Source organism: Bicyclus anynana, chromosome 17, assembly GCF_947172395.1.
Source record: "Bicyclus anynana chromosome 17, ilBicAnyn1.1, whole genome shotgun sequence".
Classification (NCBI taxonomy): Eukaryota; Metazoa; Arthropoda; class Insecta; order Lepidoptera; family Nymphalidae; genus Bicyclus; species Bicyclus anynana.
In genome coordinates this window covers 11,228,658-11,255,640 of record NC_069099.1, presented here as the reverse complement: position 1 = coordinate 11,255,640, position 26,983 = coordinate 11,228,658, and the positions used below count along the sequence as shown (strand labels likewise).

General features: G+C 35.5%; 3 protein-coding genes across 4 annotated transcripts; 1 reads left to right on the top strand and 2 right to left on the bottom strand.

Annotated features, from left to right (window-relative positions):
• The first annotated feature begins 1,602 nt into the window (after positions 1-1,602).
• On the top strand, positions 1,603-8,311 carry LOC112055491 (methyl-CpG-binding domain protein 3). 2 transcript variants are annotated; one of them, XM_024095985.2, is made up of 6 exons: positions 1,603-1,762; positions 1,909-2,060; positions 2,652-2,801; positions 4,598-4,763; positions 5,313-5,457; positions 6,503-8,311. In XM_024095985.2, exons 2-6 carry the CDS (start codon positions 1,936-1,938, stop codon positions 6,667-6,669), a joined length of 753 nt encoding a protein of 250 aa, XP_023951753.1. In that variant the 5' UTR covers positions 1,603-1,762; positions 1,909-1,935; the 3' UTR covers positions 6,670-8,311. The 2 variants fall into 2 exon arrangements, with proteins under 2 accessions (XP_023951753.1, XP_023953197.1); XM_024097429.2 differs by lacking the exon at positions 2,652-2,801.
• Positions 8,302-11,045, bottom strand: LOC112057569 (GPI mannosyltransferase 2). Its single transcript, XM_024098134.1, has 2 exons — positions 10,836-11,045; positions 8,302-10,751 (listed from the first exon to the last, which is right to left on the bottom strand). Exon 2 carries the CDS (start codon positions 10,746-10,748, stop codon positions 9,147-9,149), a length of 1,602 nt encoding a protein of 533 aa, XP_023953902.1. The 5' UTR covers positions 10,749-10,751; positions 10,836-11,045; the 3' UTR covers positions 8,302-9,146.
• Positions 11,046-12,334: 1,289 nt separating this feature from the next.
• Positions 12,335-26,982, bottom strand: LOC112057791 (ubiquilin-1). The gene is made up of 11 exons (XM_024098367.2): positions 26,772-26,982; positions 26,463-26,649; positions 24,901-24,998; positions 24,259-24,402; positions 23,355-23,493; positions 22,731-22,838; positions 18,946-19,232; positions 16,401-16,514; positions 15,397-15,585; positions 14,428-14,560; positions 12,335-14,189 (listed from the first exon to the last, which is right to left on the bottom strand). Exons 1-11 carry the CDS (start codon positions 26,871-26,873, stop codon positions 14,113-14,115), a joined length of 1,578 nt encoding a protein of 525 aa, XP_023954135.1. The 5' UTR covers positions 26,874-26,982; the 3' UTR covers positions 12,335-14,112.
• Between the last annotated feature and the right edge of the window lies 1 nt (position 26,983).

The following is a 26,983-nucleotide window of genomic DNA, read 5'->3' as shown; positions in this document are numbered from 1 at the left end:
ATATGATTACGTATACCACTTTTAACGGAGTGTTTTCTTACTCTTTTTAAAAGTGAAAGTAGATCCAAGAGCTGACGACTGTTTATTAAAAACAATATTACAGTTTGAATAAACAATACATACTGTCGTGAACCGCACACCACATTTAAAATTTTATGCACTTTAATGAAAATACTTTTCAGTCCACTTGTGATTCACAAAATTTGAGAAAGTTACATACAAAACACAAGCACAGGTTTTATTTTAGTAACTAACCACAGACCAATACACTAGACACTACTAAGCACAAACGGCTAAAAAGATAAGTACACTGCACAGCAATTAAACGCTCCAAATTGAAGTCTGTGGCCAGTGCTTTATAGAATAAGCAAAGCAAAAACTAAAGAGCAGCTTCCTATATCTTCTATATCAGAAAAATTATATAGGGACCTGCCTCACTCGCCAAAGTGTAGGATCAACATGGGATCAACGATTTTCAAAAAAATATTATAAAAAAAAATTAAACCGACTTCAAAAACATAAAAACGGATACGTTTTTGTGTTTTTGAAGTCGGTTTAATTTTTTACTAAACTAAAAAGCGAAAAATAAGATTTTATTATGTTCTACTCGCTGAGAGCTTGCTAGAGATGACGCGTTTACTATAACTAAAACATCCTCTCGAATTGATACATCAGCAGTACCTACTAGAATAGTAACTTGTGTACGAACTGAACATTTTGCCATACTGAACTGTAAGAAGGAAATCCGACAAAAGATAGCTAATGTAAGGCGATGAGAAGTTTCCTTAACTGTCCTTTGTCTTTATCACCAGATCTGTAATTTTATTCAGAACCCAAAAAGTTCTCTTCAGTACAATTTAATCTAGCCCAATCACAAAGTACTACTAAGCTAATCTAAGGTAAGCTACTGTAAGCCTTCAAAGAGTTCCTTAACCGTATTCTTCATCATCAGACCCCTTTAGACAGTCACAACCTATTCAAAAGTTCTCATCGATATAAAAAATTTAAATCCAATCAAGCATTTTTAGGGAGCTTTTTACACAATAAATACGATTACAACAACGAACTCTATAGAATCAGTTTTTATACACACGTTAGGTCGTGATCATATTCTTTTGACAGAGGAGTAATGTCTAGCGGGACAGTTCATAAGGTAATTAGTCTGAGAGTTTTTTTTTTCTTCGTTTGTCAATTTGTCGTCTGTGATTAATCCATAGACTTATAAGCCTAGTTCGGACTACTTTATTATTTCAGTCGAGTACGAACGATTTTTTGGGCGGTAAATCTAAAAATTGTTCGTACTTGACTAAAATACTAAAGTAGTCCGGACTGTAAAAAGGCCTCAGCAGGCCTCAGTGATATGTCATAGATTTACGATTGGGTACAAATACTATTAGTTTTGTATTTTTTTGATTTACCAAAAATCGTTCGTACTCGACTGAATTAATAGAGTAGTCCGAACTAACAAGTACTATACTCTCATATCCAGGCCAAGAGGCCATATCACTCAAGAATCAAAAAGCACAGAGTAAAGTAACTCTGTGCTTTTTGATTCTTGAGTGAGTGTCTGTCTTTAAGTTTTGTCGTTTATTAATAATGTATCATCTATGGTTTATTATATTATCTATGGTATACAAGTTTTGTTTTTCTCATATAATGAAATTAAATTAAATGTGTTCGAATTACGTTTTTAAACTAATTATCATATTACCTTTGTGTACAATTTACTCTTTGTTTGTTACTTAAGTCTTGGATTTACTTGGTAAGTAGATACATTAAGTAGTGTATGTACATGGTATTTGCTAATAATTAGCACGGTTCTGCAAGACCAACACCAAATAGTTCTAACTTCTAAATCCTGTGAAATATCAAGTAACAAATATTTAACTGTTTGTCTATATTGTTAAGTTGTAGACCAAAGGTTCGAGATTGTGAATGATGAATATTTCAATTGAAAAGAAACGGAGCGATTGTGCAGCGTTGCCAAAAGGATGGCAAAGGGAAGAAGTTATAAGAAAGTCTGGACTTTCTGCTGGAAAAGTAGATGTTTATTATTACAGGTATAAAAAAAAATCTATGGCATTTCATTTTCCAAAATTCCAACATTGTAATTACTTAACTTTTGAATAGCTGATCTCTGAAATGAAAATTTATTTAATTTCATATTGCACAAAATACTTGATTTTTATTAATGTGAAATATTGTACAGAAATAGAACTTTTAAATTATCATTTAAAACATCTGGGATATTGGACTTGAGCAATGTGTGTAACGGAGGATATAGCCTAAATATTTGGCTGGTGGTACATTCTAATTTGTATTAATTGAATAAGAAACAACTAAAATTCACGTGATACAACATCAGAGTATAACCAACTGGTGTTAAACCCATACAGGGCCCTTAGTTTTGAGCTGGTTCTTACAACACAGCACAATCTTGATTGGCAGATCATGTGAGTTTTAGCTGTGTTTCATGATAAATTAATATGAATAACACTCATAATAGTTTAAATTCTAAAATACATTCTAATTTGTTGCCAAACATTTATTTAGTCCACCATCCACTACATCCATTGCAAGTTAATTAACACAACTAACTAACAGCTGTCCATAGCTGGCTGGTCTGTGGTGACAATAAACTTTTTGTGTAGCCCTACAGGTAAAAAGTTTCGCAGTAAACCTGAGCTAGTTCGTTATCTGGGTGATAGTGTGGACTTGTCGTGTTTCGACTTTCAGCAGGGTCAAATTAACACTATGCTGCTGTGCAAGGCCAAGAAAGCACGAGCGCAGTTTGACTACAGGTTCCCACATTAGTGTCATAACTTCTCTCACTTGTGTTGTGTTCATTAGTGCAGACCTGCTTTGTGTTACATTTGTTTATGCTCTGTATCCGTAAGCTTGTATCTGAGTGCTCTAGATGCACAGGTATACTAAAACCATACTTAATGTGCACTCTTTACCAACAAACAAATTAAAAATGAGGGTATAAGTGAAATTAAATGCATTTTCTATATTCATTTCTAATTTGTTTGTTGGTAAACAGCAAACATTGACTATGTCTTTAGTATAGTGTGATAGTTTAATAGCACTCTCCACTATGGGAGAGTTTTGTGCAGTTGATCACTTTGTAGTGAAACTGACATCTACACATACTCCCTCATCCCTCACTCAGTGAGTGCTCTTAAATCATCGCTCAACCTGTAATTTACTTCATTTATACAACCCACATTGTATTGGATCTAAATAAAGTAAAACTATAAAATATAAATTATTTCTTTAGAACCACTTTAATTGCAGCTTTTAGAAGATTAGTTACCACATTTTAAATAGACTTGTTTTTCTTTGCTCCACTTCTGTCAGTGCTTTTTGTACCAAACTTTATATGAAAAAAGCTTTGCTATTTATTAACATATCTTTTTGAAAATGCTGCAGTTTTGTAGTGTGTTAAACAGGATATGACCTATATCTGCACCTATAGTAGCTGTGTATGGTCATCAAAAGCTAAAAAAAGCTATATCCACATATAAATAATAATTATGGGGTATGTAGAGTATTGAAAATCATCAGCTTTACATAGAACAATATTAGCTTGTATTATTTGAAGTTGTAGACAATAAGTAATTTTATAATAATACCAGCAGAACCCTGTGGTTTTACCCATATAGCTTCTGTTCCTGTGGGAATAGGGGGAATATAAAAATATAGTTTTATGTTATTAATGTAGCTTTCCATTAAAAAAAGTAAAAAAAAAGAAACTTTTTAAATTGGTTCTGTAGTTTTAGTGCTTATTCAATGCAAACAAACAAACAATCAAATCTTTTTTCTTTATAATATTAATGTAAATACATATGTGCAAGGAATTGTACATGCTACTTAAATGAAAGTACTTATGTTTCTTTAGTTATTCTGTCACAACTTAATTACTAATTTGATCATCATGCATTTGTATAATATAAGCTGTGAAGTATACACACAAGTATGTTCCACAAAAGTATTATTTCCTAAAAAAAGAAAAATAACTTATAAACACATTTAAAGCTTCAGGCAAAAGCAAGTTACCTTATAGACTTTGCAATTATTATTGAAAGATAAAATCTTATTATTCTTTATATACAAATAATATACATATTAGTATTACACAAATTTATTGTTCACAATGAGTGTTTAACATGTGCTTAGATTCATAAAGCATGACTAATATTGCATGAACATATTACATATATCAAAATTATATTAGTATATAATATTCTTTAAGAAACTCATGTCACTTTGGAGACATTATTTACATGTCATTGTTAAAACGGTTATAAATTATGTGTAGTCATTTATGTTTATTGGCAAATTAAAAACTCACAATAAATATCATCAATGCATCCAAAATATTTTTTGTTGCTTTTTTATTGAGAATTGTGTGAAAGTTTTGTCTGAATAGCTATATTTTAAATTTGAATTTTTGTGTTATTTAAATTAGTTAAAAATATTATAAACAATTTCCAGGATGTAAAAAAATTGTTTTCAAAATTTTAAGAAATGAATTTTATGTTTATCACTTGTTACAAATTAATTTCTCTTATTTATTTTTGTTGTGTTTCACTAGGGGAGTACGCTCAGACGCATCGCTCGTGCCTCCTATACGCCAAACGGCGTCCATATTCAAACAGCCAGTCACTGTGTACAAAACACAAGAGAGTAAAGTGAAAACTGATTTAAAACATGGCACACAAGAGAAACCCAAGCAACTTTTCTGGGAGAAACGTTTGGAGGTAATTGTTTTTTGAACATTATGTTTCACCACCTTCTGTAAAGAATTGAAATATTCCAGTAATTTTTGTCAATTTCTTTATGTCCAACAACAAAGACAAAACTTGTGAATAACCTATCCAACACTTATCATTAGTCAGTGCTAATATGAGACCAAGTGAACAAAAATAGGCAAAATGTTGTCTAATAGCTGCAGAATTCCATCATCCCAACACAATGAAAGAATCAGTGGTATTTCGCGGAGAAATTTGTCTGTTTCTCTTCACAAGATACTAGCAAGATGGTAGGTAGCACTACAGAAGGTGTTAAAACTGGCCCCGAAAATGATAAGCAATAAGAATATTGTTTGGTCTTGCTCTCTGTGAGTAAAAAAAACCAATACAGTATTGCCTCTCAGATTCTACATAGTATTCTCAACAAAATTGTTTCACTGAAACCAGAGCATCCTCAGGTGATGTGACAAATTTCATCATAATGAACCCTGACTAATAAATACCTGCATTCAATTAAAAAAAGGAAAAATTATTGATCTTTCTATTATTATCTTACAGGGTCTAACAGCGTGTGACGCTAACGGAGTCATAGGCACCACATCTTTGCCTAAGTACATCAAATCGCTGGGACCATACATCTCAGATGCCACCACCATACAGTCATTGGCCACTGCTTTACATGTTTCGTCACAACCTATAACAGGTATTAAGTGTATCTAATGTATATAACCTAATTGTATGCTGCTGTTAGCTGTGTCTGCCGGTTTCACATGCAGAAATCCTGTTCTTTGGGAATGTCCTCATAAAAAAATTTGCTATTTCAGATTTTTGACAATTATTGGCTATTTACTATTCCAGACTTACACTATACCACTGTAGATAGTTGTAAATGGTGTAACCTGACTTTGTTTTATATCATCATCATCATATCAGCTGATGGACCACTGCAGGACATAGGCCTTTTGTAAGAACTTCCAAACATCACGAATCATGATTCTAAGCCTCTTGCATCCTGTGAATCCCTGTGACTCGCTTGATGTCATCAGTCCACCAGTAGAGGGTTTGACTAACACTGAGCTTTCTAGTGTAGGGTCGCCACTGCAGCACCTTGGGACCCCAACGTCCATTGACTCTTCATACTATGTTCCCACCCATTGCCACTTCAGCTTTATATAATATGTAAATTAAAATTAAAATGATCCTCAATAGTCAAACTTTAAAGATTACCTATTTTTTTTAATTACTGGAGAAAATAGGGCATAAAAAAGTATATGAGTGTGCACAAATTAATTTTATACCTACCTAATATGTACCTAATGGTGGCCCACTGTGTTCAAAATTAGTTTGATTTTTAAATAATTGGAAACGAGAATGACAAGTGCTTGATTTAATTGGACACAACATTTAACATAACCAATAATGTTTAACAATCTGCATTATTTATGTTTAATGTGGTCTAACAAAAAAATCTGGTTGTCTGTAAAGTGGATTTACTGACGATAGTTGAAAGTGACAACATCATAAGAAAATACTGATGGAGTGGTTGCATTTTTCAAAAGAAAATGTTCGCTTTTCTAAAATACTGTTTAATAATTTTCATCATAGACCAGAATATATTTTATTTCTTGTTAAAAAAAGTTGCAACTCTAGAGCGAGGGAACGACGCATGACGTCATCTTTTTTCGACTGTGAAGCCGGCTCCATCGAATTATAAGACGTTGTCACGTCAAAAACAAATATTTTTTCAGGTCAAAGTGGTTCAAAACAGACCATTATGGAGAGCCCCGGTGTTTTTTTAAACCCTGACCAACCGTTGATCGCGGCGGTCACTATAACGAAGGACGATTTGCGACGTCAAGAGGAGCGCGTCAAGCGGGCAAGGCTCAGACTGCAAGAGGCTCTAGCGGTTGCATAGGGTCACGCCGGCGACGGGGAAGTGCAAACCTCCGCCGCCGACTCACAGGAAGGAGGCCCTGAAGCCGACCCCGTTGAACAAATGCTGCCCGACTCCACTGCTGATTCGCCCAAGCCCGCCATTTCTGAATGCATCGTCGATAGTACTAGTTAAATGGGATTAGTGTTTATATGTATATTAGGCTAGAATCCAGTTTTTTACTCTGAACTAGTTTTTATATTTATCTTCTTTGATGATTCTTTGATATTTGGGGGGAAATCTCACTAAGAGACACCATTTTTCTGGAAGATCATCATTATCAACCCATATTTGGCTCACTGCTGAGCTTGAGTTTCCTCTCAGAATGAAAGTAGTTAGGCCAATAGTCCACCACGCTGGCCCAATGCGGATTGGCAGACTTCACACACGCAGAGAATTAATAAAATTCTCAGGTATGCAGATTTCCTCACGATGTTTTCCTTCACAGTTTGAGACACGTGATATTTAATTTGTTAAAATGCACACAACTGAAAAGTTGGAGGTGCGTGCCCCGGACCAGATTCAAACCCACATCCTTCGGAATTGGAGGGAGAGGTCATATCCACTGGGCTATCGTGGCTCATTTAGCTCATATTCTGGAAGATAACTTAAGTATTACATTTTAATATTATATTTTAAATAAAAATCGTCATGTCTCTAATATATTGGGATGCTCCAGGATCTCACATAAATAAACTTTGAGAAAATAAGTTGGGATCTTGTCATATTAAAAAAAAAACTTGTATCTCGGTTGACTGTGCCTGCTCGGCTCAATTTTGGAACATATTTTCCCAAATTTTCATAGATTTCCATCTATAGCGATCAGCGGCGAAGAGTCCATACAGGCCGATTCATTATTGTATTGAATATATGTATAGATGAATGAGAAACCAGAGTTTTTATCAAGATATATAAATATCCTTTTCTTAGGGATGGCTTACCTTCGTCACTGATAGCTATATAATATAATACAGAGGCAACTATAGGCTGTGTATATATTGACGTATGTCAGTGTCGTGAACTCATGACTAATGCAAAAATTAAATGGATTTCTTTTAATGTTTTTATGTATCTTATAATGTTTTTTATGTATATTTCAATTTAGATGTAACTTGTAGGAAGTAGAACACTTTGATGAAATTAACAGATTACAGCAATTCATGCTAAGCAAGTATAATATTATAATAAGTATATCTAATACATAGTCAATTAATGACAATCACAATATTTTTTTTTTACAAGTAAGCCCTTGACTACAATCTCACCTGATGGTAAGTGATGATACAATTTAAGATGGAAGCGGGCTAACTTGTTAGGAGTAGGATGAAAATTCAGACCCATTTCGGTTTCATTTCAGTTTCTTGGCATGAAATTGATTAGTCACAAACTCTGCTTAGATACTACTTGTTTGTAATATTCTATTTATTTATTCTTATAATTTTTGTGATGAATGTCTTTCAGTGCATTATTGTTTGGATTATAGTAAACTCCAGTCAAGAAAAAGTAAAAGTGAACAAGGAATTTATACTTTTTTGTATATCTCAATCATAATATTATGATGTTAAACTTAAGCATAGTATATTTGTGGTAAGTGTGATTTTATAATAAAAGAACTTTTATAATATTCTTTTTTTATTGAACACTTGAAAACAAGCCTTAATAAGCCTTATCTTATTCCTAAACAATCGTGAATTTAGTTGATAAAATTGAATCATCACCACAACCTTAATATGGGTATACATTTTAGATTACAAACTCAGATTGAAGATAATTATAGAAGTAATACAGCAGTAAACATAAATTATTTTTACCTGACTCTTGATGTTATTTGCTTTGCTTGTGTATTCTATGAAGGGAAAGATGTCCTTACAGATTAATTGAATAAAAATGAGATCATGATGCTGTTTATATTTCTATGATTTGTAAACAAGTACAGCACAACTTGTAAACAAGTAGAGGTGTCAAGTAAAAATAATTTAGATTTAGTAATGATCAAGTAGAAGTTATCAATACTAGTGTGAACAGGAATAAACTACTAAACATAATAATTTAAATATAACAATGTCGAGAAATGTTTAAAATTTTCAACACTTTAAAACTTTTTATAATTTGAACTAATGTACTATAAAATGTGGTTTCTCAAGTTATATTTAGTTTATCTAACAAGCGATATCTAAAATGACAACTTTCGGTCAAAATGTATAATGGACTTGTTTTTAAAAGGCCCCATGCAATATTATTAAACTCCAAGCAGAGAGAAATATTATTATCATTAAAAATACTTAAGTACTATAAAAATCTTCTAAATTATTGACTAGATTAGATTTGGTCATAATAACTTATTATATACCTTAAAATTTTAAAACAATGCAAATGATATGTCCAAACAGTGATTTACTATAAGTAATAAATTAAAAGTGTGATATGTATTTCACATGTAAACAATGTGATATAATTGATCAAGTCCAGGGATAGAAATTAGAAAACAAAATAGTACCTACAACAAGATACCCAAGAAAATATAACTGTATTATTTGTGATTGTAAATCTGGCATTCTCCTACATATTAAAAAGGTTTTCCACTTGCTATACATATTGTCAACTCCTTCCAAATTAGCTATGGACAAATGGTGTGATGGAATTCTCTTACCCACTCCTATTCGGCGGAAATGCTCATTGATGGTATTTTGATCTGAAGTTGGTGTGGGTCCAACATTCATCTTACTTGAGCATATCCAATATAAAACTGGACTAGCTGACGCCAGCAGCCTTGTAGCTACTTGTATATGAATAAATGCTATGCAAAAAACTGTCAACACCATCACATGGACCACATACACAAAATAAGAAGGATCATTACCCCCAAAAGTCTTACAATATTGTTTTTGTCTGTATGTTATTTTGCTTGGATATCCATAATTAAAAATGTTTTCTCTCAAGCCAAGTCTAAAACATAATCGTAAATTGTTTTTCAAATAACATAAACAGTTATATAAAATGAAGAAAATGATAGGAAAGGCTAGTATAAAGTTGGGTATTTGTTTTAGCCTGTAATACTTAAATAATCCAACATCCCAGTAGTGACTTTGTACATAAGAATATGACAATGGCAGTGTATGGTTACACCATGGGCTTTCAGCAGTACCTGGTAATACAAATTCTGAACTGGACAAAAATTCTGGCAAAGTGTGATCACTGTGAATACAAAATTTAAAGTAATTGTACGTTTGAACTAAGACAAATGGAATGATTGCTACTATCACAGTCATAAACAGTGCTACACTAGATGTAAACAGTGGTAGAAGTAAACATGGAAGAATTATTCTATGCTTTAGAGTCTTGTATTTGTACACAATTTCAGGTAAAGTTCTCTCTATCACATTCTTGAAACTAGCATAAAGAATGAATCCTAAATTGACTATTCCATTAGACCTGGCGGTCATAGATAACCCTGTAGGTAATGCACTTGTGATGTCTATATTAGCAAACCGTAAGGTTTCATTTTCTGTACATTTAAACATTGTATAAAATGATAGGAATGCAAATAAACACTCTGAATAAGGAGCTGAAAAAAATATACTTGCCGGATTAACACAGTATAAAATAGCAGACTTGTATGCTCTACTTTCACTTTTTAATATTCTTACACTTAGTCTATGTAAGATATCAGCAGATTTGATAAAAACTAGTAAATTAACAAATGTTGATGAAATCAGCAGCAAACTATGAAAGTTGAGGAATGAACCTAAAATACTATTTAATATAAAAGCAACATACCTTACTATTAATGGAAACAGAGGGAAAAATGCTAAACAATTTTCATAAGTATATCCATATTGAGCTATGTGTACAAAATATTGTGCGTCCCATCGTTTCATGCCACCTAGAACTATGTCAACTATAACGTCAAGTCTACTTTTACGCAAGGTTGGATCCTCTGGACTAACAAACACATCTGCTTTGTGATCTGGTAGAACAACATTTGATACAACTTGTAGAAACAACACAAAAATCCTAGTGCTAAAGGCAAACCAGAGTATTTTCTGACGCGGAGAATACATATCCTGAAATAAGATACGAAATTCGTTTAAGTGTTTTTTAAAATATTCAGTACTTCCATTGAAGAAAATTATTGATTAAAAACTTACCACAAAACCTGACCTCTAGAAATTTGTATTTAATTGGCAACTTGACATAGGGTGATGTCCTTTAAAGTTATACGAATTTACATAAATTTAATTTCATATTCGCTTAATCTTCGTAAAACTTCTAATTGTAAAATAATAATTATTATCCATAGTTTTAAGAAATTTTTTTTTTACAAGTTTTCACTGTTCGTGATCACCATTGCACCAAAGAATGACAATGACAATTGACAATGACATTGACAGCCAGTAATGGTTTTATTTTATTTACTGTTGTTTGTGCCCTGAAGAAAGTATTATAGCAAGTATCTAGTATCTATTAATCTATACTTATAATAAATCTGCAGAGAGGTCAATTCTGTACATGAAATATATTTCCAAAATAACTATCAGGGTGATTAGTGGTCGATACTGATGCCAAAAATGCAATCAGTAAAATTTTTGTTTGTCTGTCTGTCTGTATGTTCTTTATAGAAACAAAAACTACTCGACGGATTTTAACGAAACTTATTATTCTTCATAGTCCTGGGCAGGTTTCATCACGCTACGATCAATAGGAGCAGAGCAGTGAAGGGAAATGTTGGGAAAACGGGAGAAGTTACTCAATTTTTCAAGCTTCCGTCGCGTGGTATGTTCGCTATAGAAACAAAAACTACTCAACAGATTTTAACAAATCTTGGTACAATTATTCTTCATACTCCTGGGCAGGTTAAAGTATACTTTTTATCACGCTACCGTCAATAGGAGCAGAGCAGTGAAGGGAAATGTTGAGAAAACGGGAGAAGATACTCCATTTTTTAAGCTACCGTCGCCGTCGCATGGTCCCTACCATAGGGTTAGTGTAAGGTTAGGGTAGGGCTAGGGTAGTGGTAGGGTAAGGATAGGGTAGTGGTAGGGGTACGGTAGTAGTAGGGTTTCACGCAGACGAAGTCGCGGGCGTCCGCTAGTCATGAATAAAAAGCATGCGTCCAAGGATTTTCGGATTTTCCATGTTTATTAAAACCTTTGACACCTATATATAACTTGTACCTTTGACACCTACTTGTGCCGACTCTTATATCTATGGGTACAATCATAGATTTACGAGTCGGTACAAGTACAACTACTTTTTGTATAGGTATAAGGTATACTCCGCGCCATTAAACAAGTCCCGTAGACGCAGCGCTAATGTGTAATGTAATGTCTTATTGGCCCTCATTGTCATTTGGTAATGGTGGTCTTTTGTCATTCATTTAGCAGCATGTTGTAATTTGAAATAGTGATGGCAGTCCCGATGAATTTTGTTTTCTACATTTTGCTTTCATACATTACTTTCAAAGTCTTTCCTAAAATGTAATTAAGTATTAATGTAATGTAAAAAATAAGAGGATAGGAGTAAGTTCTGTCATTATGGCGAAAGTTTTTTCTGTAAAGTCCTTCACTCCACAACTTCTGAATTTTAAGCGATTTGACCATGTTACATTCAGTATATAATATAAGGTTTGAGAAATAAAACAACATAATAAGCGTTTTCAAATTTTATTGATTAGTGTTTTGTATTGACATTATCCTAGATGGAAATTTAACGAAACCCTTAACAAAACTGAGCAACTGTTATCAGCTTTGTTTGAAAACTTAAAATAATTTGCTACACATTTAATAGAATAAAGCACAATATCGCTTATTTCAAAAATTCTACCACCGCAAAAATAAAATACAAAAATTACTGTATGTACAACCATCAAATACCACGCCTATTATTAATTTAATAACATTCAGAGTTTTCTAGCTTCGAGGAGTTAGACCAAATTCAATCGGTATACAATTTGTATAAGTCACCGTTAGATTGTAAAATACGTTAATTTGTAATCTCACTCGTGATATTATAATCTACTGTCATATTGTGAACTGAAAATACTGATTACGTGTTATTTTTAGGTATATTATTATCTATCGGAAGTTACCGTTAACCATTAAATTGTCAATCAGGATAAATTTACCATAGAGTTACAAAAATATTACAGCGGGCATCGGACAAATCAAAGAAAAAGAAAGAAACTCGGAGCGGTGGCCAGTGCGTTTCCTAATTTTTTTAAACACTTCTTCCATCAGTAAAATGTTGTTATTGTTAAATAGAAGTATAATTTAGTCAAATCTAAAGTTAAGTTAAGTTTATCACCATTTAACAATAGGTATATATGTAGCCTGTCATGTATTACATTTCAATCTAAAGTTTAAAGGTTAGAACATGACAATTCGGGTGCCAGTCTTTAGGTATAATAAATATGTGATGTCCCAATTCTTGAAGTATTTTATTTGACTGACATTTGTGTTTCATTCCTAACTCTATGGATACAGAACGGTGTGCTGTAAGGCCGACCAATCAGGGACAAGTTCGGACAGTTGACGTTTTAAGATTGCAATTTAACGGTTTCACTTCTGATAGATTTTATTATACCGAAAAATAACACGTTAAATTGTAATCAGTATTTTCAGTTCACAATGTGACGGTAGATTATAATATCACGAGAGACATTATAAACTAATGTATTTTACAATTTAACGATAACATATATAATGTAACTAAACACACTCACTTTGCAGGTGATAATCATTAAATCGAGTAAGACCAATCAATTATGCATAACCTTTTGCTTTTTTTCATTGATTTCGTTATTTTATTATATGAGTGAAAGAGTTAAATAAAACTGTACACACCAACAGCACATCAATAACTTTTCAATTTAAATCCAAGTTTGCGACCACACTTGATTTTTAAAGCAAAACTATTTACATAAAACTACAGCATTTATCTATAATTGCATAAACTAAAAATATGTACTCATAGGACTGCAAGACATAGATGAAAATCTTTGTAATAATATTTTATAAATATAGCAAAACAGGTTAACCGTTTACAACATAACTATTACAAAATATGATTTATTATATCTAAAAAGAAAAATAATATAATAGTACCTAAAGTAACAAGGAATGAATTTAAATTATTAAATTTAAGAGACAATCTATTTATATAGACCATTTGTTACTCAAATTTTAGTGGATAGTCAGAATTTAGGACGATGTTTTGTCATTCTAAAACATAATATAAATGTGAAAACTTACTTGCACAACACTATTGAACGATGAACATTTTTTATAATTTCGTTATTTCGTCAAACAAAAAAAATATATATGTGTAATCCATAAAAACGTATAGTAACTTTATACTCGTAGTGATGTTTTAAACGTGTTCAAAGTTGTGGTGCAAGTCAGGGCAGCGCTGTCCGGCGCTAGGGTGTTAGCTCATGGACAACTGGCCGAGAGCCAGTAGCCTTTCAACTGCCGCGTTCACATCGCCGAATGTTGCAATTAAAGCTGAAACAAATACACCGTATTAAAATTTGACTTTGCATGCGTAAAATTGAAAATTCATCATCATCAGCCTTCGACCATTAATAACAGGACCTGCCTCTCTAACCGTTACCCCTCTGGCAAAGATCAAAAATCAATGATCTAACGCGTTTATAAATACTGTTGCTATAGAATCGATGTTTCATTGTTGTAGATCTTTTGACACCTTATACAAGTTCTGTTGACACTTGTTCTATTTTACCTTGCAAATTGGCTTCTCGGTTAAGGAATCCCATGGCGGTGAGCTGATCCAGCTGCTGCGAGTAGCGCTGCTCCGGCGGCTGCTGCGTGTTGTTCTGGTTGTTCCCCATGGACGCCACCATGCGTTGCATGAACTGCAAACAACGCATAACAGAACATAACATAACAACTCATACCACGACATAATATAATACTCTAGATCAGAGGTTCTCAAACTTATTTTCCTCATAGACCACTTTCTAATTGAACTGGTTACCCCCTGTTAGCGTTTGGCTTTTCTCGGGAAAGAAGTAAAGGGACTTACTGTAAACTTATTACCAAAATGGTCGCGGCGCGCGCGCAAAACGTATGTAGCGATATATAGATTAAGTGCGACTAATTAATTTGGATAAGTGTCTAGCGGTGCGAAGGAAGTAACGGAATCACAATGCGGGACAGAGAGGTACTTATAGGATGCGTTGGTGTATAGGAAAGAGATAGGAAGCGTTAGCTTTGCGCGAACACCCCCTGCTAAATTTCTATTAGGCCTGTAAAGGGCGGATAAAGTCCGGGCGTCCGCTATGAAGATTTCGGTTGGCAGGCAGCGCGACGGGCGCGGTCACTGACCTGTGATAATATCTCAAAGTTGTGACGTAGGCGGCCCTGCGGCGTGTTGGGTTCGGGGTTGGCGGGCCGAGCGACGGGCGCGGTCACCGACATGTGAGAATATCTCAAAGTTGTGTCGTAGGCGGCCCTGCGGCGTGTTGGGTTCGGGGTTGGCGGGCCGAGCGACGGGCGCGGTCACCGACATGTGAGAATATCTCAAAGTTGTGTCGTAGGCGGCCCTGCGGCGTGTTGGGTTCGGGGTTGACGGGCAGAGCGACAGGCGCGGTCACTGACTTGTGAGAATATCTCAAAGTTGTGTCGTAGGCGGCCCTGCGCCGTGTTGGGTTCGGGGTTGGCGGGCAGAGCGACGGGCGCGGTCACTGACCTGTGAGAATATCTCAGAGTGGTTTCGTTGGTGGACTTGACGCGCGGGAGCTTCGGCGTTGATGGGCGGCGCGGAGGTGGTGGACGTAGTCTGTCCGCCCGGCCCAAACCCGAAGTTGTTGACGAGGTTGGGCACCGCGGAGCGAAGGAGCTCCATGCCTTGTTGGATCTGCAGCAGCGCGCTCAATGCCTGTCAAATAGATCAAAATAATAGAAGAGTGGTATAGCTTGGCAACTTAGTTCGTAACACTCCTGATAGAGCGTGCGGCTCGGAGGCGTGTAGCGATGAATGAAAAACCCACGACTGATGCATCTCACTTCCCCGCACGCACGATTTCACACCCGCGCAGTCTTTCCCTCATAGGGGTTTTTGGAAGCTCTTTGGCATTAAGTCTGATATTCTAGCTTTTCAATTTAGGGATACATTTTCCAGTAAATATTTATTTCAACTGCTCTACGTTATAGTAATAATTGCTATTAGATCTCCTCTTTCTCGCCTACTTTTGAGTGTGCAGAGTCCAAGACATTTCAATTACATCCTTAGCTCATAAGTGAGGTTCTTCCACTCTCTGGGTATTTTTAGTGGCTCTGTACTTATTCAAGCATTTCTATATCCTTTTTAAAGAATATATTTTTAAATGTGATCTATATTTCAAGTCAGACTGAATTATAAATAGCTTTTTTATAATATATAATATTTATAGACGGCCTCCGTGGCGCAGTGGTATGCGTAGTGGACATACAAGACGGAGGTCCTGGTTCGATCCCCGGCTGGACCGATTGAGGTTTTCTTAATTGGTCCAGGTCTGGCTGGTGGGAGACTTTGGCCGTGGCTAGTTACCACCCAACCAACAAAGACGTACCGTCAAGCGATTTAGCGTTCCGGTACGACGTCGTGTAGAAACCGAAAGGGGTGTGCATTTCATCCTAATCCTAACAAGTTAGCCCGATTCCATCTTAGATTGCATCATCACTGAAAAAAAAATCATAGAATTGTGTAGGTACCTGTGGATTGGTCATCAACTGTTGCATGTCGGGGTTCTGCAGCTGGGCTACCAACTGCGGCATCATAGTGGTCATCTGTTCCCGTAGTTGCGGGTTGTTGGCGAATATGGGGTTCTGAAATAAATACTTTTATTAACAACATATCTGCTCTTTCTCTGATAATATTATTAACTGGCTGACGCCACGCGGTTTCACCCGCGTGGTTCCCGTTCCCGTAGGAATACGGGGATAAAATATATCCTAAAGCCTCCCTCGATAAATGGGCTATCTAACATTGAAATAATTTTTCAAATCGGACCAGTAGTTCCTGAGATTAGCGCGTTCAATCAAACAAACAAACAAACTCTTCATCTTTATAATATTGGTATAGATACGATTTCTTTAAAGTACAGTAACACCTAAGATTATGCCACGACATGTCGTTGAGACAAAATGACATATTGTTGACTACTGTATCTATTTTAGAATATAAACTACCGTGAGTGTTATTTATATTAATTGATTACGAAACACGGCTAAAACTCACGTGATACAACGTCGAAGTATGCCAGACTAGTTTCGAACCCATACGGGGTCCTTAGTCATGAGCTGGTTCTTGCAACACGATCTAAGTCGTTGAGACAAAATGACATATTGTTGACTACTGTATCTATTTTAGAATTTAAATTACCGTGAGTGTTGTTCATATAAATTACGAAACACGGCTAAAACTCGCGCGATACAACGTCGAAGTATGCCAGACTAGTTTCGAACCCATACGGGGTCCTTAGTCATGAGCTGGTTCTTGCAACACGATCTAAGTCGCTGAGACAAAATGACATATTGTTGACTACTGTATCTATTTAAGAATTTAAATTACCGTGAGTGTTATTCATATAAATTGATTACGAAACACAGCTAAAACTCACGCGATACAACGTCGGAGTATGCCAGACTAGTTTCGAACCCACACGGGGTCCTTAGTCATGAGCTGGTTCTTGCAACACGATCTAAGTCGTTGAGACAAAATGACATATTGTTGACTACTGTATCTATTTTAGAATTTAAATTACCGTGAGTGTTATTCATATAAATTGATTACGAAACACGGCTAAAACTCGCGCGATACAACGTCGGAGTATGCCAGACTAGTTTCGAACCCATACGGGGTCCTTAGTCATGAGCTGGTTCTTGCAACACGATCTAAGTCGCTGAGACAAAATGACATATTGTTGACTACTGTATCTATTTTAGAATATAAATTACCGTGAGTGTTATTCATATCAATTGGTTATGAAACACGGCTAAAACTCAAATGATACAACGTCAGAGTATGCCCACCTAGTTTCGAACCCATACGGGGTCCTTAGTCATGAGCTGGTTCTTGCAACACGATCTAAGTCGTTGAGACAAAATGACATATTGTTGACTACTGTATCTATTTTAGAATTTAAATTACCGTGAGTGTAGTTCATATAAATTACGAAACACGGCTAAAACTCGCGCGATACAACGTCGAAGTATGCCAGACTAGTTTCGAACCCATACGGGGTCCTTAGTCATGAGCTGGTTCTTGCAACACGATCTAAGTCGCTGAGACAAAATTACATATTGTTGACTACTGTATCTATTTAAGAATTTAAATTACCGTGAGTGTTATTCATATAAATTGATTACGAAACACGGCTAAAACTCGCGCGATACAACGTCGGAGTATGCCAGACTAGTTTCGAACCCATACGGGGTCCTTAGTCATGAGCTGGTTCTTGCAACACGATCTAAGTCGTTGAGACAAAATGACATATTGTTGACTACTGTATCTATTTTAGAATTTAAATTACCGTGAGTGTTATTCATATAAATTGATTACGAAACACGGCTAAAACTCGCGCGATACAACGTCGGAGTATGCCAGACTAGTTTCGAACCCATACGGGGTCCTTAGTCATGAGCTGGTTATTGCAACACGATCTAAGTCGTTGAGACAAAATGACATATTGTTGACTACTGTACCTATTTTAGAATTTAAATTACCGTGAGTGTTATTCATATAAATTGATTACGAAACACGGCTAAAACTCGCGCGATACAACGTCGGAGTATGCCAGACTAGTTTCGAACCCATACGGGGTCCTTAGTCATGAGCTGGTTCTTGCAACACGATCTAAGTCGTTGAGACAAAATGACATATTGTTGACTACAGTATCTATTTTAGAATTTAAATTACCGTGAGTGTTATTCATATTAATTGATTACGAAACACGGCTAAAACTCGCACGATACAACGTCGGAGTATGCCAGACTAGTTTCGAACCCATACGGGGTCCTTAGTCATGAGCTGGTTAACACATTCGCTGCGGCACTGATTTTTCTGTACTTTCCTCTGATGTGGTACGAGGTCTTTTGACCTCGTACTAAAACTTTGTAGTGCGGTACGAGGTCCATCGACCCTGTAACTCTTGGATCAGCCAGACGAACGAGGTCAATTGACCTCGTACCGCACCGAACGTGTTAATACAACGTTGCAAGAACCAGCAACCAGAAAAAACCATCTAGAAATGTCTACCTGATTTATGATCTGGGAGGCCATTTCCGGGTCGGCGGCGAAGGCCTCCAGCATGCTGTTGGTGTAGGGCGCGGACAGCATGGACTGCACGAGGCGCGGGTTCTCCGACATCTGCTGCAGCAGCGACTGCATGCCCGGCGGGTTCATGAACCCTGGCGGCGGGGCGACCCCGCCAAGCCCGACCCCGCCGAGCGCGACCCCAGAGCTCGGCGTGTTGGAGTTGCCCCTCACCCAGGGGTTGGGCAGTGGCTGTCTGTTCTCAGCGCCCTGCTGAGGATTGGTGCCATCTAAAACAACATGCATATGTAAGAATTTAAGTTTAAAATTAAAACAGATAGTTTTGCTTACCCAACCACGAACAAATCTATTTAATAAATATAAATCGCTGTTTCCAGCGGATAAAACGGTAACTGCCATTACACGTTTTAGTATTATTTCATTTTTGGATATATACAGTGGCGTGCACTTCATAGATGCAAAAAAGCACTGCTTACCCTAAGGATACAAACCTATGTCGGACCACAGAATACGTAGTCGGACAAGGAATTTACCAATTTTTACTTATGATGCATACCCTAGTAAACCTTAGGCACGCCACTGGATATATAGGTATCATCTGCTCAATTTTTTTCGTAATTTGCAATTATTAACGAAGTTACAAAATATTACAATAGTATTCCAAGTTATAGACACTGGCATAAAGGTATGAGAATAAAATGGTAATATATTACCATAATGTATTCCTACTTCTTAGTACGGTATACAGTATGGTAATTAGGTATGTATTTACAGCCATACAATCGTCTTCCGGTACTCAAAATTGAAGACTTGATTGTGATAAAATCAGTTACCATTTTATTCTCATTCAAAATTTGCGTCGGTGTGCGTAATAGGGATGATGAAAGTTTTTTAAATTGTATTTAAATTAAGAGTATACTAATAGTAAAGCAATTTTGTAAAAGGAACAGGGTATCTGCGATCATTACTTTCGAAGCTACAGGGATTTAAAGAGTCAGATTTGCGGCGCTGCCGCGGATCCCTGAAAAACGCCCCATACAAAATGGCTCGAAATAATGACGTCATAGGCAATGTAATGATCGTTAGATTTGTATGCGCGTTCAAACAAAATTACCAATATCTTTGTTATTTGTGCGTTTATGCTTATAGTTCATATATTAAAAAATGTTACATTTAATGTAAGGAAGCTAAAACTGTATGAATTTTCATCTAATTACGATAAAATATTTTTAATAGATTTTGAAATTTTATAATCTCATTTATTTTGCAAATATCCAGACAATCTTTGCTTTTTATCTATAAATTAGTTAACATTGACCCTATTTACCCGAATGTATCATAAAAATCAATATATTCAAACCTAGTCATCATCCCCATTCATTCACTTGCACTCATAAAGAAAGAAATATCTTTATTTTTAGGCAGTGCCACACATTACAATATTAAATTCTAAATATATAGCTTATAGCTAGAGCAATGAAATAAGAACGCCCTGCATTATGTGGCATAACCTAGAAAAAGGCCCTAACTCAGCATTTTGCTACATACTTCCTATCCAAAAAAAAGTATGCAGCACTGATTTTCAGTCAGGACCCAGTTCAGGTGCCGCCACGTACACAGTTCAACATACTATGTAAACCAACGACCTTTTAATAATGTAAACTCATCGTTTTATTCTGTAGGTTTTTTAACTTACAGATAAAAACGGTAAGTGCAGAGTACAATATTGGATTCCGGTTTAGACTGTACGGTGAATAAAATGGTAATGGACATTACAATACGAAATTGAAAACACAATGACGATTTATTTTCGGTAACATTTAATTTTTTAATTTACAGCTTTATTATGATATTAAGACTTTTGTCAATTAAGCTTAAAAAAAGCTATAAAAATCAGCTTTCATCCAAGCTTTCTCATTTTTTATCCGGGCGAAATAGGATTATTGTAAGCGTGCTATTAAATATTTAAAGTGTAAATCTATACTATTACAGAGGGAAGATTGATTGTTTGTTTGTTTGCATTGAAAAATCTCTTTCACTGTTGGAAAACTACACTATCCCAGAGTGCTATAGGATATATTTTATCCGTGAAATATCCGTATAGGTGAAACCGCGCGGCGTCGACTAGTAGATAAATAAAAAGTTCAAGAACGATTTTTATTTTAGCAAAGCACTTCACCAGTAACAGGAAATGATTTTTTCATTATATATATGCAAATTAATAGTAAAAATGTTCTACATTATTAACAAAATTGAATACAAAGGTAGCTAATAAATTATGTATGCACACTTTTTAACAAGTTTCGTAACGGAATCACCACTCAGGCGTACATATTATATTACACCTCCACCAATGTATAGTTGTGTTTAATTGAAGGTTTTTAGTACAGTAGAATCCGTTTATCATAACTCCGCTTATATTTATCTTAAATACACAATGAAGTTTGGTTTTCAATTTTCATATAAAACTAGCGGACGCGGACGCGGACGGAAAGTTTACATCGAGTTTCACGCGGACGAAGCTGCGGCTTCGTCCGCGTGAAACTCGATGTAAACTTTCAACTACCTCCTACCCTATCCTAACCCTATTAAGATAAGTATGTATTTCTTATTTACCTAAACAACAAAGGTTGTTTTTTTTAAAAAAAAAAAAAAGATTTGACTGATTTCCGCTTAGTATGACGTGTTTGTCGATTCCCTTTGATGTAACTTTAACGTTACGTAACAAAAACATAGCCCTGCTGTGTATTTACATGTTTTTGTAAACTGCACACAAGTTTTATATCAAACAAAATACATGTTAAATCAGTTTGGGGAAAACATCTATATCTTCAGAAATAACCATATTAAGTATGGGAAGATTTTGAAATGGCACCTATTTACGTTAATAAAATAATTAATTACTGCGATGACGATATTTAGAATTGACTTAACTGCTTTTCATATAGAGCTTTTTTTCTCGTTTATTATTAACCAGTATTCATTCAGTATTTATATTACTACTAGTATTCACTACCAATAATAGTAGTAAGAAAATCCCAACTAACACTAATTGCAAATGTGAGTTTGTTTGTTTGTAAAAAAAACCAGCAAAACCGCAACTTATTTTACCAATAGAAAGCTTCATTATCATCAACGAGTAACGGACACTACTTTATTTTCAAATTCTATGACTGAAAACGTTCGGGAAACGCACAACGGCCAATCACATGGCTAAGTGCGGATACGGCCCAGAAGACAGAAGAAGCAGAAGAACGTTCGGGAATTTGCTAGAACTTCATTTTTTATTTATACTGTACAAAATATAATACAAAATACTAAACACTACTAAAAATTTATATTAAAAAAATCAACACTTCCGCTGCGGGACATTTGTGTGCCCAAGCAACCGGTGGTTAGGGCTCCAGAGGGTAGAATCTCCTCATAATATTCACCGTCTTAAGAATTACTGTCTTCTGTATCCGACCAATTGATCCAGCATTTAAGCAAAAACTTCTTAAGATGTTGGTCGAAGCTCTCCACTATAAGACCATTAACTTAATTAACTAATATCTTTCGTATCTTCCAGTTAAAAAAAAAGAGCAACTGTTGAGTTTCTTGCCGGTTTCCTGAGCAGAACCTGCCTTCCGAACCGTTGGTAGAATCTTTACAAATAGTCAACTGACGTGTCAAAAGTGCTTGTAAACTGTGCCTACTTAAAATAAATAATTTTTGATTTTTGATCTTTTTTTTTGAACTAAAATTTATTATTGTAGCTGAAAAATTACCTGAATTATCAACTAGTCCCGAGAATGGATTCCCTGCCATGCTGCTGGCCACGTTCAACATTGGCTCCTGGATGTCGCGGTACATGCGCTGCAATGCGTTGTAACCACCTACAAATAAGACACATTCTTCAGCTTTCCATATGAGGAAATCCACAAATAGCAGGTCGTAATAAACTAAATAATTTAACAATACATTTCTGCTGTATGTTCCTTTACATTACACACACAATGTTAGTTGTATCAAATTAATACCACATTTAAAGGCAAACAGTCTTCTGAGAATAGAAGAACTATAACTGATATAGATAAAGTCAGAGTAAATGTCACTTGTCCCCTTGACATCTGCATATACAAATTTAGCACTAACAACAATTAAAAATTACCAATAAGAAATACTCCATCTTATTTCTTTAGTTTTAAACAGTTTTCATTATATTTAAGAACACAAGACACCATTTTAATTGAATAACATTGAAAAGATGAGACACTTCTCAAAGAAGTACTCAAAGAATCAATTCAACTTGAGAATGTCAATCTGTTCTATCTGTTTAATCTGCGAGTAAAGTATCAATGATTCTGGATAATGAGTTACTAAAATTAACACAATATGAATAGTATCCATACCAGGTATACTCTCAAGGTTGGACAGGGCTCTGTCGTGGGATCTCATCAGTTCTTGCAGCATGGCAGGGTTGCGTGCCAATTCCATTGTCTGGCGGAGTAGCTCAGGGTTGTTCAGCATGTGACTGATTTCTGGATTTCTCTGTACAATTTAAAAGGCATTTTTTTTAATTGTTTGTCTAGTCCATGACTACAATCTTAGTGATGAAGCAATCTAAGATGAAAGCTCTACTCTATACGACGTCGTACCGGGACGCTAAATCGCTTAGCGGTACGTCTTTGTCGATAGTTTGGCAACTAGCCGCGACCGAAGCCTCCCACCAGCCAGACTCAATTAAGAAAACCTCAATCAGCCCAGCCGGGAATCGAACCCAGGACCTGTCTTGTAAATCCACCTCACCACATAGGCCTGGTGAGGCTGTTTTGCCACAAAATTAGTTCCAGTTTATGCTACCGGGTCAGAAAAATTTGTGGCAATGTGTGGCACATTATTGTAATAATAATAAATTACATTTTGACAGACTCTGAAATTAACTAACTGACTGTCATAAGTCCCTCAAGGAAACAAATCCTATAATAAGCTTCTTATCTTAATCTACTTGTAAAAGAAACATCAAAATTTATTCAGTAAATCAGATAATAATAGCAAGAACATATAGACAAAAAAATTTACAAAGTTTATGGTCTATTTTGTCTCTCTTCTTTTTAACTGACTTCAAAAACGGAGGAGGTTCTCAATTCAATGTGTAAGTCATTTTTGGTAACTTTATTCAAAGTATAGAGTATAGACACATAATTTCGACTGTTATTAAAGTTTATTATTAGTTATTAAAGTATTTCATATACTTTTTTATAATAGTACTTGATAACTTCTACTTTTAGTATATTAGTAATAGTTATTACTTACAGACATCAAGTCCTGCATCTGAGGATTGGATGTGATGAGTGAACGCATGTTCTCCGGATCATTCATCATTTGCTGCACCAGTGGGTTGTCTAAGACTTGCCTCAACATATCTGGGTTGGATAGCAACTCTTGTTGCATGCGTGCCTGAAATTGAAAAATATTCTTAGTTATAAATGGCTTCTTTTTTGGTCAATATGTGATCATGATTGCTTGTTTAGGTGATAATCTTAGGTCAGTCAAAAAATTTCAGTCAGAGCATTTTAAACTGTTGGCCTTTATTGGCTATTATTAACATTTAATAATGATTGTTAAGTACTTAAGTAGTCAAATATTACATACTAAACATAATGCTCACACTAGTAGAGCAAGCATGAGAGCTTAGTTTAGTGTAAGCTGCATATCACCTTTCTCTTTAGGAAATAAGCCATTTATATATAGGCTGATGATCAGTGGTGTGGCTAGGTGACCAAGGGCCCTGATGCAAATAAAAAAATGGGCCCACTAACATCTAAAATGGTTAGTTTTTTCCAAGTAATAATATTCATCAGCTCTTTTTTGGGATCATAATTTTTCAATGCCCCAGGGCATTGCGCCGCCTAGACCCAAGTTACGCTATTGCTGATGATAAAACGCTATACACACCTGAAGATCCATAAAAGTGCTCTGACCAAGTCCCAAGCTTTCAAGACCAGCAAGTCCACCGAGTGAGTTCAATCCAAATGGAGTAGCACTAATATCAGCTAAAAAACAATAGTTGTGTTATAATCAGTAACTTCATCCATGTCATGTAAATACCACACTTTGAAAACTTTATGATTCATACCAATATTATAAACTAGCGGACGCCCGCGACTTCGCCTGCGTGGAATGAAATTTTTCACAAATCCCACGGGAACCATGAATTTTTCCAGGGTGAAAATTAGCCTATGAGACCTAGTGAGGTCCTATTAAACACATGTAGACATGACAGACAGACATGTATGGAATGAAGCCCAGGGTGAACATTCACTGGAACCTGGGAATATATGCCTCCATTTTCCAGTCTATTAAAATTTATATACATTCTGACAACCAAGCGGTTCTTTCAGTCTTGTCTGTTGTCCGCTTTCCTCTAAACTTGTTGAAAACTGCTGGCTAACTTGCATAATTATAATCGGGTGATCATTTATTGGATTCCAGGGCATGCTGGAATACAGGAATTGCAGGAATGAGCCATTCTAAAGTGTAAGTAAAATCCTTCAATATGAAGGCTGCTACAGAACTCTTAGCAGGAAAAAACTATGATCTTAGTACAGCATTTACTGCCTACTGTGGACTCGATATGACACATGCTCAATCTTAAGCTCTGGGATACAGATCTGTGCATCTATGCAGTGCTCCAATACATAAATAAAACATCCACTGAGGTCACTTAATTGTATGCCTGGAGGAGGTAAAACACATCAAAGCCAAGCAACTGCTGCTGTACCTGGCAGTAATCAGTTTTAGAGGAAAAATTTAGTGAGTTGTGATCAATAGATCGGAAGAGGTCAACATTATACAGGGACTTTCTGAAGACCTGCAAAGCTGCTACAACAAGTAGTAGAACAGGGTCCAAAGTTAGTCGAACAGGGTCCAAAGTTAATTGAACAGGCATTGAACGCCATGGATTAAATGGATTGAACCTTTTGAGTTGCTCCTTAACAGTGGAGCTGTCGAGGCTTTAACACTTGGCAGATGTTTGGACTAATCTCACAAATTTTAAGTAAGTATGGAATAGATATTTCAAAACTATTCTCTATGAATGTAAGACAGGTCAAAGTCTAAATAATTGTGTTAGTATATAAAAAGTTTAAAGACTTGCCATATCACAATTTTCCTTTTCTCAGAAAAACCATAAATTTTCATTCTTATTAGACAACATTCGCAGTACATCTAATTGTTTAGATATATTGGTGATTGATAACACACACTAACTTTAAACATGAGAACACAAACAATTCAGTGGAAATAACATAAAAATTGTGTTGCTATGTTGCAACTGTTCTATTTGTATTAAATGATTTTGTTTTAAAATCTCATTTCAAACAATTGTTTTAAATGGCTGTACACAAATTTTTATACTCACTATTTAATATTGATTTTGTTTAGTTATCATGGTATAACATTTCATAAATATTATGTTTGTTCTATAATCAGTGGCAAATATGTTGAAAGATGTTTACCTGGCGGGCGCCTCGTAGCCCCCTCGGGTTCCGGTCTCGGGGGGGTCTTGATAACAAGATGAACTGTCAACCCATCCTTAATATTGTGCTGTTTCAGCGTGTCGCCGTCGTTCATTATTTTTCCAGCGAAAATGAGACATAGTTGCTCCGGCTCCGAGTTAAACTTGGAGCCCAGCACTTCCTTCAACTGAAATCACCGAGACGCATTTAATTTGTTGCCGAATAATTACAGAAATGTCATCGCTGATTGCGTATGCAATATCTATGTTATTACGCCATGAATATCAAGTCTAACGACGCTGTACTTACTTTTTTGATATCAGAGTCCTCCTCGATTTCTACTTGCTGTTTCTCTTTAGGTGTTTTTACAGTTATTGTAATCTTTTTGGGTTCGTCCTGGCCTTCTGCCATTTTATCAATTCTAGATGACTCTGTACTTTGGCTGCTTTGGCGGAACAGTAATTCAAGAATTTGTCTCAAAAAATTTGACTAATGCATCGACAAATGACAATAAATGTGAC